This window comes from Bombina bombina, chromosome 3 (assembly GCF_027579735.1).
Source record: "Bombina bombina isolate aBomBom1 chromosome 3, aBomBom1.pri, whole genome shotgun sequence".
NCBI classification, from domain to species: Eukaryota; Metazoa; Chordata; class Amphibia; order Anura; family Bombinatoridae; genus Bombina; species Bombina bombina.
In genome coordinates, this window is record NC_069501.1 from 512,493,357 (window position 1) to 512,506,598 (window position 13,242).

The following is a 13,242-nucleotide window of genomic DNA, read 5'->3' on the forward strand; positions in this document are numbered from 1 at the left end:
AATAAAGGTGGCGGCGGTATAGGGGGATCAGATTAGGAGTATATACATTTAATATAGGTGGCGGCGGTGTAGGGGGATTAGATTAGGGGTTAATAATTTTAATATAGGTGGCGGCGGTGTAAGGGGGTCAGATTAGAGGGTAGTACATATAATATAGGTGGCGGCCGGGTAGGGGGCTCACATTAGTGGTTAATATAGTTTAAATAGGGGGATCATATTAGGGGGTAATATCGTTAATGTAGGTGGCGGCGGGGTAGGGGGCTCACATTAGGGGGTAATCATTTTAAAATAGGTGGCGACAGTGTAGGGGGTCAGATTAGGGGGTTAGGCATTTAATGTAGCTGGTGGCGGGGTCCGGGAGTGGCGGTTTAGGGGTTAATATAGTTATTGTTAGGAGTGAGAGGGGGGATTGCGGATAGAGGGGTATACGTGTCGGGTTACTTTTGGGAGGCGTGTTAGTCAGTTACGGGGATTTCATATTTTAGTCAGTTTTTGTAGGCGCCGGCAGTTTCTAACGTGCCGTAAGTCACTGGCGACTCCAGAAATTTGTAGTTACGCTTATTTCTGGACATCGCTAGTTTATCCGACTTACGGCACTTTAGCAACTGCCGGTGGGGTATATTGGATAGCTCGAGTTGCGAGCTGAAACTACGGGCGGTGCGGGTTCCCTCGCTTGCGCCGCAAACTACGCCGTTTATTGGATCGCGGCCCAGGTCTGGTTAGGTCTCAAGACTGACTTGGACTGAGCAAAATTCCCCTCCTGCTTTGTGGCGGGAGCGGAAGTAGAGGGTCTACCCTTAAAGTTTTGAAAGGAACGAAAATTATTTTGTTTGGCCTTCATTTTAACCGACTTGTCCTGAGGAAGGGCATGGCCCTTACCTCCCGTAATGTTGGAAATTATCTCCTTCAGTTCAGGCCCAAATAGGGTCTTACCTTTAAAAGGAATAGTCAACAGTTTAGATTTTGATGACACATCAGCAGACCAAGACTTGACTTAAGCCATAACGCTCTATGCGCTAAAATGGCAAAACCTGCATTTTTTGCCGCTAATTTAGCCATTTGAAAAGCGGCATCTGTAATGAAAGAATTAGCTAGCTTGAGAGCCTTAATTCTATCCAAAATATAATCTAAAGGGGTCTCGACCTTAAGAGACTCCTCTAGAGCCTTGAACCAGAAAGCTGCTGCAGTAGTTACCGGAACAATGCACGCTATAGGTTGTAGAAGAAAACCTGATGAACAAACAATTTCTTCAACAGACCCTCTAATTTTTATTCATAGGATCTTTGAAAGCACAACTGTCCTCGATAGGTATGGTTGTATGCTTAGCCAGGGTAGAAATAGCTCCCTCCACCTTAGGGACCGTCTGCCAAGAGTCCCGAATGGTGTCAGATATGGGAAACATTTTCTTAAAAGTAGGAGGGGGAGAGAACGGAATGCCTGGTCTATCCCATTCCTTAGTAACAATGTCCGAAATTCTTTTAGGGACTGGAAAAACATCAGTGTAAGTAAGAACCTCTAGATATTTATCCATCTTACACAATTTCTCTGGTGGAATGACAATAGGATCACAATCATCCAGAGTCGCTAAAACCTCCCTGAGTAACAAGCGGAGGTGTTCAAGCTTAAACTTAAAGGCCGCCATATCTGTGTCTGTTTGAGGTAACATCTTTCCTGCATCAGAAAGTTCTCCCTCAGACAGCAAATCCCCCACCCCCAAATCAGAACACTGTGAGGGTACATCGGAGATGGCCAATAAAGCATCAGAGGGCTCAGTATTTACTCTAATACTGGACCTACTGCGCTTACCCTGCAAGCCAGGCAGTTTAGATAATAACTCTGTAAGGGTAGTAGACATGACTGCAGCCATATCCTGCAGGGTGAAGGAATTAGACGCACTAGAAGTACTTGGCGTCGCTTGAGTGGAAGTTAAGGGTTGTGACACTTGGGGAGAAGAAGATGGCATAACCCAATTCTCTTCTGACTGAGAATCATCCTGAGACATACTTTTATCTGCTAAAATATGTTCTTTGCAATGTAAAGACCTCTCAGTACATGAGGGACACATTCTAAGTGGGGGTTCCACAATGGCTTCTAAACACATGGAACATTGGGTTTCCTCAATGTCAGACATGTTAAACAGGCTAGTAATGACCACAAACAGGCTTGAAAACACTTTATTTTGAAAAAAAAATAAAAATCTGAAAAAACGGTACTGCGCCTTTAAGAGAAAAAAAGCATACAATTTTTCCAAAACCGCTTTAAAACGATAAAATTATCAAAATTTTATGATAAATGCATCCCAAGCTGTCAGTTAAGCTTGCCCCAGAAGGAAAGGAACACTTAACCCTTAAGACAAAAAACGTAGCACTTAAAATGTTATAATTAAACAAAAAAAACCTCTGCACCTCTGCCTACCTGCCCTCAGGGGTCAGCAAAATCGGATTAACCCTTCGATTAGGCCTAAACTGTCCTGAAAAGCCCACCGGAGCTGGAGCTTGCTGCTTGCAAGGGAAAAATAACAGCGCAACTGAGCCACGAAAATAGGCCCTGTCCATCACACTCGATGTCTCTCAGCCTTAACACTAACCGCACCAGAGCGGTTTAAAAGCCATGTGGGTTCATATACCCATTAAAGTGAAGCCATGTGTACCCTCCAAAATATCAAAACGTTTGCCATCAAAAAACGTTATCTTTAACTCCCCACCTAGAAAAACGTTTGCCCACAAACATTAACTCCTAAGTGTCAATTATCACCTCTTTCACTTTACCCTTCCTATTGCTTAGAGCCGGCAAAGAGAATGACTGGGGGTGGAGTCAAGGGAGGAGCTATATAGACAGCTCTGCTGTGGTGCTCTTTGCCACTTCCTGTTGGCAGGAGGATAATATCCCACAAGTAATGGATGAATTCGTGGACTCGTCGTATCTTATAGAAGAAATATATGTATATATATATATATACACACACCCATATATCTATTTATAAATATAAATATAAATATATATATATATATATATATATATATATATATATATATATATATATATATATATAGGGCTAGATTACAAGTGGCACGCTTAAAGCAATATTGCGACCGCACTTGAGCGGTAATTACAAATTGAAAGTAAATGAGTGCACTCCAGCGCAAACATAACTTGCTCTCTTCGGGTAAGCGAAACTCGTAAGGGCTAAAAATAAATGTGCACCAAACACAATATAAGAACATTAAAATAAAGTGCTACATTCATATATACAGTTTATAATAAAAATATTCATATAAATATTAATACACTTTTTTTTATAAGGGTTAAAAGGTATATGACAAGGTGTTTGACTGCAAAGGGCTCTTATGAAAAAAAAAATATGTCTAAATATGTGTTTGGGTGTAAATAAATATGCATATGTGTATATACATGTGTATTTATGTGTTTATATACATATATACACATATAAACACATGTATATATATCAGTGGCAACTGTTGAATTTTGAAAATGGTGGGGCGCTTGACCCCACCCCTTGAAATAAAGCCACGCCCCTCAGATGACTCCACATATATAAAACATTATTAAATACACTAAGCTCGCTGTTTTTTTTTTTTTAAACAAATTTAAAGGGAACTAGGGAATTAACGTTTGTGTTTGTATGTATGTGTGTGTGTAAGTGAATGAGTGTGTGTGTATGCATGTGTTTGTATGTGTATGCATATGTGCGTGTGTGCATGTGTATGTACTGTATGTGTATGTGTATGTGTATGTACTGTATGTGTGTGTGCATGTGTTTGTATGTGTATGCATATGTGCGTGTGTGCATGTGTATGTACTGTATGTGTGTGTGCATGTGTGTATGTGTGTATGACAATGTAGATCTTATGTAATAGGCAAAAAAGAGACATGAAAGAAAGTGAGCTGCCATAACAATATTATCACTATATTGCCACTATCTTGCCTGTGGCAAGCTAGGGCAGCTCAGACTTTTAAACACAGCACCTGTACTTAAATCAGTGTTTCCCTATGGCATTGCCAGCTCTTTATATGCATGGCATCCACCCCAGCTGTACTCCTGCCCTAGAGCCGCAAAGACATATAGCAGACTCAATCTTATTAATATTTTCTAGGATACCCAATCCCATGATGACACCCATGTACCCATACCACCCCTCCTACAGCCATGGGTCACCACTAACCTTCTCTGTGGGTTATTTCCCATTATCTTTCAGCACGCACAGCAGCCGGAGACACATGGGAAAGGGATTCTATGCTGCTCTGATTCCTCCTTGCCCTGTAATAAAACTGCAGCAGTGGCTTGAATGGATTTCAATGTGCGCTTCTGCAGCATCACAGTAATAGTTTTATTACAGGACAGGGAGGAATCAGAGCAGCAATGTAACCCCTTTCCCCTGTATCTCCGGCTGACCCAGTACAGAAAGGAGAAAAGATGATAGGCATAGTAGATTTAGATTACATGTTCGTTAGTGTACTACTCTCACACCCGCAAACACTGACCTTCTCATAAGACGAAGCATGTGCAAAGTTCTCAAAAACAGGGCAGATTACCAAAACGCCCTGCCTGAGAGAACTTTGCAAATGCAAGTTGTTTTTTTTATTATTTAAAATAAATTAAAAAATCAACCTAAAAGACAAACAAAACGACTATTGCTAATTTTGCCAGTGCCACTACAATGATATTTTATTTTATTATGGTATTTTTTCTTTTCCCCATCTGTACCAATGAACGAGCTCCACTGATTTTATATATATATATATATATATATATATATATATACAGTATATACACACACATAAATACACAAACACTTTGCAGCCCTTTCCAGTTAAATAACAAAGTATCAAATATATATATATATATATATATATATATATATATATATATATATATATATATATATATATATATATATATATATATAATTTCCAAAGTAGACAATGGCAACAGCACTTTTCTTTAAAACACTTCTTCTTTATTAAAGTAACATTTTAGGATAAAATACAGCGACGTTTCGAGCCTCTTGGGCCCTTCCTCATGCTATAGATTAAGAGCAAACATCTCCCTTATGTACACCTGTGTATAGGGTGTGGCTTAGTTAATTACAGAATCTTACCTGCACTTAGCTCATGTTGGTATCTCCAACTGGTAAGGTTCTGACTAAACTTTTCAACTTTGTTGTTTTTTAATAAACATTTATTTCTCAACACTTAAATGTATGCTTATGTGGTATGTCATATATGTTTCTTTATAATATATTACAAATAGACACATATCCACACTTTTTATACACAGGAATTTAAAAACAATTATAAAAACAAATGTAGATCATAATCCTTGTTTAATCCATTTGGATATAGTGTTTTCAGATTTTTTATCCACCATACTTCTTTCTTTTTAAGTAGCAACTCTCTATTGCCTCCTCTCCTTGGTTTAGGAATATGGTCTATGACCTGAAACCTTAACTGACTAACAGTGTGCCCTGCTGTTATACAATGTGATGAGACAGGTAATGTCATATCCTTGCATCTTATAGAGCACTCTATAAGATGCAAGGATATGACATTACCTGTCTCATCACATTTTATAACAGCAGGGCACACTGTTAGTCAGTTAAGGTTTCAGGTCATAGACCATATTCCTAAACCAAGGAGAGGAGGCAATAGAGAGTTGCTACTTAAAAAGAAAGAAGTATGGTGGATAAAAAATCTGAAAACACTATATCCAAATGGATTAAACAAGGATTATGATCTACATTTGTTTTTATAATTGTTTTTAAATTCCTGTGTATAAAAAGTGTGGATATGTGTCTATTTGTAATATATTATAAAGAAACATATATGACATACCACATAAGCATACATTTAAGTGTTGAGAAATAAATGTTTATTAAAAAACAACAAAGTTGAAAAGTTTAGTCAGAACCTTACCAGTTGGGGATACCAACATGAGCTAAGTGCAGGTAAGATTCTGTAATTAACTAAGCCACACCCTATACACAGGTGTACATAAGGGAGATGTTTGTTCTTAATCTATAGCATGAGGAAGGGCCCAAGAGGCTCGAAACGTCGCTGTATTTTATCCTAAAATGTTACTTTAATAAAGAAGAAGTGTTTTAAAGAAAAGTGCTGTTGCCATTGTCTACTTTGGAAATTGTATATGGGAGCATGGCAGGCCTCCAAGGCAAACGTGCACTGCAAAGGTAAACCTACTAGAAGCTATACCCAGTGAATGGATACCCAAGAAAGTGCTGGACTTACCACTATATTTGGTTATATATATATATATATATATATATATATATATATATATATATATATATATATATATATATATATATATACCTATATATTAATATAGATATATAGGTACAGTATATATATACTGTACCTATATATCTATATTAAGATGTATATTTTACAAAATTATATATATATATATATATTTTTTTTTTTTTTTAAATAAAAAGAACATTTTCTTCTATGTGAAGAACATTGGAATGTAAAATATTTATAACTACCTTACTTTGGGTTTAGTGGTATAGGTTTAACACAGTGTCGGATTAGCACTCTCCATTGTAGTCTATGGGAAGAGGAAGTCAACACGGTCGCAATATCCACATTTTTTAAGTTAGTGTGCATCAGGTTTAGCTCGCGCACAAACAATATACTTTCAACTTGTAATACTCACACTAACCCGTCGAGTTAAAAGTTTACTTTGAGTCGTATTTGTGAGCAAGCAAAAAAAAAAAAAAGTGTAGCAGTCCACTTATAATCTGGCCCATAAAGAGATATACACTAAATATACACACATAGGATATATTATATAAGGAGAAAACATGGAGGATAACTGAGGAAAAACAGATATAAAGGGAAAGGTTATCAAGAAGAAATTTGTGCTGTGAAGTTTTTTTCATACTAAGCTCTCTTAGGACTCGGTCCCTCTCTAGTTGAGTGTCACGTATCCGGCTCTGTAACTGTTGCAGTTTTTCCTCATACTGGAGTTTGAGAGTTTGTAGCCGACGCTGACTTTGTTCCAATTCCTCAATCAAGCGTTGTTTAATCTCAATCTCACATGTTAAATCAGCCAAATCCCCTCTAAGTGAGCCTGGTGGTGACACTGAAGAAAAAAATGTAAGAAGGGTAAGAGTGAAAGAAACCAAAGAAGAAAATACAACAAAGAAAGCAAGTGAGAGAAAAAGAAGTAAGAGTTAAGATGAGTATTTCTTCAGGGAGTATAAATATTAACTGGAAGGCTTAGAAAGTGTTTTTACTTTGCCCTTTCTTGATCTTACCACCTTTCTCCTCTGGCTCAGAGTCAGTCTCTCCATCACTCTCTCCACTCTCTTCACTCTCTACGTCTTCACATTCACTTTCTTCATGTTCATCATCCTGTAGACACAAAATGAAAAGATGATATCGCTAGAGTGAGCCATTTTAACCCCTTTAATGACTGCAACGTACCATGTACGTCGCCAATGGTTAAGGGTTTTCTTGTTTATAATAGCGCGGGTTCCGCCCCAAACAGGGAACGTCTCTGGTCCTTAAAGGAATACCAAACCCAAACTTTTTGTTAATAGTTCAGATAGAACATGCGATTTTAAGCAACTTTCTAATTTATTCCTATTAATCAATTTTTCTTTGTTCTCTTGGTATCTTTATTTGAAAAGATGGTTCAGCACCTGAGTAGCGCTTGCTGATTGTGGCTAAATGTAGCCACCAATAAGCAAGCGCTATCAAGGGTGCTGAACATAAAATGGGCCGGCTCCTAAGCTTTACATTCCTGCTTTTCAAATAAAGATACTAAGAGAACAAAGAAAGATTGATAATAGGAGTAAATTAGAAAGTTGCTTAAAATTGCATGCTCTGTCCAATTAATGAAAGAAAAAACCCCATAAATTATGATTACCTGATAATTTCATTTCCTTCTGTATGAGGAGAGTCCACGGCATCATTCCTTACTGTTGGGAAAACTATACCCAAGCTCTAGAGTACACTGAATGATAACAGGAGGGGTAAAGAAAAGGCGGACACTAATCTGAGGGCACCACAGCCTGTAAAACCTTTCTCCCAAAAGCTGCTTCAGCCGAAGCAAAAATGTTAAATTTGTAGAATTTTTAAAAAGTATGTAAGGAAGACCAGGTAGCCGCCTTACAAATCTGCTCCATAGAGGCCTCATTCTTAAAGGCCCAAGAGGAAGCCACCGCTCTAGTGGAATGAGCCGTAATCTTCTAAGGAGGTCTAAGTCCTGCTGGCTCATAAGCTAAGCATATAACACTCCTCAACCAAAAGGATAAGGAAGTCGAAGAGGCCTTCAGACCCTTATGCTTCCCAGAGTAGATAACAAACAATAAAGAAGTTTGTCTAAAATCCTTAGTAGCTTGAAGGTAAAACTTCAAAGCTCAAACAACTTCCAGATTATGAAGTAAACGTTCCTTTGAAGAAGAAGGATTAGGACACAAGGAAGGAACCACAATCTCCTGATTGATGTTACAATCAGACACCACCTTGGGAAGGAAACCCAAGCGGGTACGTGGAACAGCCTTATCCGAGTGAAACACCAGATAAGGAGGCTCACATTGCAAAGCCGCCATTTCAGAAACCCTGCAAGCTGATGCAATAGCCAATAGAAAAATAATTTTCCAGGACAACAATTTAATGTCAAGCGAATGCACAGGCTCACATGGAGCCTGTTGCAAAAACTTAAGAACATGATTCAAACTCCAAGGTGGAGCGTTAGAGCTAAAAACAGGTCTGATCCTGATCAGAGCCTTAATGAAGGATTGCACGTCAGGGAGCTCAGTGAGTCTCTTGTGCAGCAAAACAGAAAGGGCTGAAATCTGTCCTCTCAGGGAACTGGCAGAAAGGCCCTTCTCCAGACCTTCTTGAAGGAAGGAAAGAATCCTGGCAGCCTTGACTTTATGCCAGCCGAAACCACGCTCTTCACACCAGAACAAGTAAGCTCTCCACACCTTATGGTAGATGCGACGAGTAACAGGCTTATGAGCCTGAATGAGAGTGTCAATAACCCTCTCAGAGAAACCTCTCTTGGCTAAGAATAAGCGTTCAATTTCCACGCAGTCAGCCTCAGAGAATCTAGATTTTGATGAACAAAGGGACCCTGTTCCAGGAGATCCCTGCAACAAGGTAATCTCTATGGAGGAGATGAGGACATCCCCACCAGGTCCGCAAACCACATCCTTCGTGGCCACAATGGCGCAATCAGTATCACTGATGCTTGCTCCTGCTTGATGCAGGCCACTACACAGTGAAAAAATTGAAATGAGGTTGAACCTCCAAGGCACTGCTAATGCATCTATTAGCTCCGCCTGAGGATCCCTGGACCACAACCCATATCTGGTTGCTTGGAGTTTGCCGGGACTCCATGAGATCTATCTCCAGTGTCCCCCATCTGTTGCAAATCTCCACAAACACCTCGGGATGGAGAGACCATTCCCCTGGATGAAAGGATTGTCTGCTGATGAAATCCACTTCCCAGTTGTCCACACCCGGAATGTGGATCACTGACAGCAAGCAGTGGTGGGCCTCTGCCGATTCTAGAATCCGAGATACTTCTCTCATTGCTAGGGAGCTCCTTGTTCCCCCCTTATGGTTGATGAAAGCCACCAAGGTTATGTTGTCTGATTGGAATCGGATCAACTGGGATGAACCCAGTAGAGGCCAAGCCTTTAGAGCATTGAAGATCGCTCAAAGTTCCAAAATGTTGATCGAGAGGAGAGATTCCTCATGAGTCCACAGGCCCTGTGCCTTCCTGGCACCCCAAACAGCTCGTCAACTTGATAGACTTGCGTCCGTAGTCACAATCTCCCAGGATGGTCTCAAAAAGGATGTCCCTTGGGACAGGTGATCTGGACAGAGCCACCAGGAGAGCGATTCTCTCGACCGGTTGTCCAGAGAAATCTGTTGCGACAGATCCGAATGATCGCTGTTCCACTGTCTCAGCATGCACAGCTGAAGTGATCTGAGATGAAATATGGCAAAAGGAATGATGTCCATCGAGGACACCATGAGACCAATTACCTCCATACACTGAGCCACAGAGGGCCTTAAGGAGGTCTGGAGGGCAAGACAAGTGGAAGTTTGCTTCTAACATCTCCTGTCTGTAAGGAATATCCTCATGGATATGGAGTCTATTATAGTACCCAGGAATTCCACCCTGCTACTGGGAATAAGAGAACTCTTATCTAAGTTTATCTTCCATCCATGAGATCGAAAAAGAAATAGAAGATCTTTTGAATGGTCCTCTGCCAGACGACAGGATGGTGCTTGAACCATAATATCGTCCAAGTAGCACCATAGTGCTACTGCTATACCTCTGGTTCTGGCCACTGCAAGCAGAGCCCCCAGAACCTTTGTAAAGACTCCACCCTGGTACTGGGAATAAGAGAACGCTTTTCTAAGTTTATCTTCCATCCATGAGATCGAAGAAGAAATAGAAGATCTTTCGAATGGTCTTCTGCCAGATGACAGGATGGTACTTGAACCATAATATCGTCCAAGAAGCACCATAGTGCTACTGCTACCTCTGGTTCTGGCCACTGCAAGCAGAGCCCCCAAAACCTTTGTAAAGACTCTTGGAGCAGTAGCTAGACCAAACGGCAGTGCAATAAACTGGAAGTGCTGGTCCAGAAACGCAAACCTTAATAACCTGAAGTGTCCTTTGTGTATAGGAATGTGAAGGAAAGCATCCTTCAAATCTATCGTGGTTATGAACTGTCCTTCCTGAACTAATGGAAGGATGGACATATAGGAATTTGTTTAAACACTTTAGGTCCAGAATCGGGCAGAATGTTTTGAGTAGTATCCTAGACCTCTTTCTGCAAGAGGTACCGCTACAATGACTACCAGGGAGGAGAGATCCCTCATGCACCCCAGAAAGGCTTCTCTTTTTTCTGGCCTTGAAGACAGGTTTGACAAGAGGAATCTGCCCCTGGCCGGAAGAGACTTGAAACCAATCCTGTGGATACAGGATAGGTTTCAAGTCTCAAGTCTGAGCAAAGACCTCCAGGACCCACGGACCCTGCACGTCCCCAAACCAAGCATCCGAAAAGAGCAATAGTCTGCCCCCTACCAGATCCATAGCCGGATCGGGGGCCGCCTCTTCATGCCGACTTTGTCTCGGCAGGCTTCTTGTTTTGTTTGGACTTATTCCAGGACTGAGCCAGCTTCCAAGTCCCCTTGGATTGCTCAGGCTTTGCGGAGGGCTGCTGACGTTGGGATTTATCCAAACGAAAGGAACGAAAAATAGAACCTTGTCCTTTAGGTTTGTTCTTCTTATCCTGCGGTAAAAAGGCACGTTTGCCTCCGTAACCGTGGAGATAATTGAGTCCAGGGCCTCTATTTAACAAGCCCCGTACTTACCTGCATTCGCCGGCCCCAATACGCCCGCCTAAGTTTGCCTAACCTTGCTGCCGCGGACCTGAATACATTCGCCAAATTTATCAAAAAAGTTGTCAAAAAGCCACGCACCAAGTACGGGGCGATGAGCAGCGGACTGTGATATTTATCAGTCATCGATCTAGCTGCTCTTCGGCTTTTTCCCAACTTTATTGATACCCCTGTCACTAAGCACCCACACTATACTATACTGTTCTACCCCCTATACCAGCGCCCCCGGAGCCCCCCGCAACTAAATAAAGTTATTAACCCCTAAACCGCCGCTCCTAAACCCCGCCACAACTATAATAAATATATTAACCCCTAAACCGCCGCTCCCGAACCCCGCCACCACCTACATTATACCTATTAACCCCTAATCTGCTGCCCCCTATACCGCCGCCACCTACATAAAGTTATTAACCCCTATCCTGCGGATCCCAGACCCCGCCGCAAATAAATAAATTGTTTAACCCCTAAACCACCGCTCCCAGACCCCGCCCCCTCCTATATTAAACGTATTAACCCCTATCCGGCCCCCCCTACACCGCCGCCACCTATATTAAACTTATTAACCCCTATCCTGCCCCCCCTACACCGCCGCCACTATATTAAACTTATTAACCCCTAAACCTAAGTCTAACACTAACCCTAACACCCCCCTAACTTAAATATTATTTTAATAAATCTAAATACATATTACTCTTATTAACTAAATTATTCCTATTTAAAACTAAATACTTACCTGTAAAATAAACCTTAATATAGCTACAATATAACTAATAATTATATTGTAGCTATTTTAGGATTTATTTTTATTTTACAGGCAACTTTGTATTTATTTTAACTTTTTTTATTTAGATTTATTTAAATAATATTTAAGTTAGGGGGGGTTAGGGTTAGACTTAGGCTTAGGGGTTAATAAGTTTAATATAGTGGCGGCGGTGTATGGGGGGCAGGATAGGGGTTAATACATTTAATATAGGTGGCGGCGGTATAGGGGCGGCAGATTAGGGGATAATAGGTATTATGTAGGTGGAGGAGGGGTCTGGGAGCGGCGGTTTAGGGGTTAATACCTTTATTTAGTTGTGGCGGAGTCCGGGAGCGGCGGTTTAGGGGTTAATATATTTATTATAGTTGCAGCGGGGTCTGGGAGCGGCAGTTTAGGGGTTAATAAGTATTATATAGGTGGCGGCAGTGTAGGGGGGCAGATTAGGGGTGTTTAGACTCGGGGTACATGTTAGGGTGTTAGGTGCAGACATCTCCCATAGGAATCAATGGGATATCGGGCAGCAGCGAACATGAGCTTTCGCTGTGGTCAGACTCCCATTGATTCCTATGGGATCCGTCACCTCCAGGGTGGCGGATAGAAAACCAGGTACGCTGGGCCAGAAAAGTGTCGAGCGTACCTGGTAGGAATTTGATAAATTAGTAGTCAGATTGTGCCGAACGTCTGGAGTGATGTAAGAATCATTCTGTGTCGGACTGAGTCCGGCGGATCGTAGCTTAAGTCACTATATTCTACTTTTGCTGGTCTGTAGGGCTTGATAAATATGGCGAATCAGCCTCACCACAAATACGCTGCGGAATTCCAGCGAATTTGAAGTCGACGGCTTGATAAATACAGGCCCAGGCCTGGACCAAATAGAATTTTTCCCTTAAATGGGAGGGAAAGAGGTCTTGACTTCGAAGTCATGTTCGCAGACCAGGACTTCAGCCATAGAGCCCTATGGGCTTGAACAGAAAAACCTGAAGCCTTAGCATTCAGGCGAATAATCTGCATATTTGCATCACAAATAAAAGAATTAGCCACCCTTAAGCCCTTAATTCTTTCTTGGATCA

The 13,242-nt window shown here is 41.1% G+C and overlaps 1 protein-coding gene across 2 annotated transcripts in view; it reads right to left on the bottom strand.

Annotated features, from left to right (window-relative positions):
* KIF21B (kinesin family member 21B) overlaps window positions 1–13,242 on the bottom strand; it is a 513,509-nt gene that overhangs the window by 324,553 nt on the left and 175,714 nt on the right. For both annotated transcript variants that reach the window (XM_053706916.1, XM_053706915.1), the window contains exons 13-14: window positions 7,299–7,395; window positions 6,923–7,123 (exon numbers count right to left, since the gene is read on the bottom strand). In XM_053706916.1, the coding sequence (XP_053562891.1) occupies window positions 6,923–7,123; window positions 7,299–7,395 (298 nt within the window). The remainder of the gene's footprint in view (window positions 1–6,922; window positions 7,124–7,298; window positions 7,396–13,242) is intronic.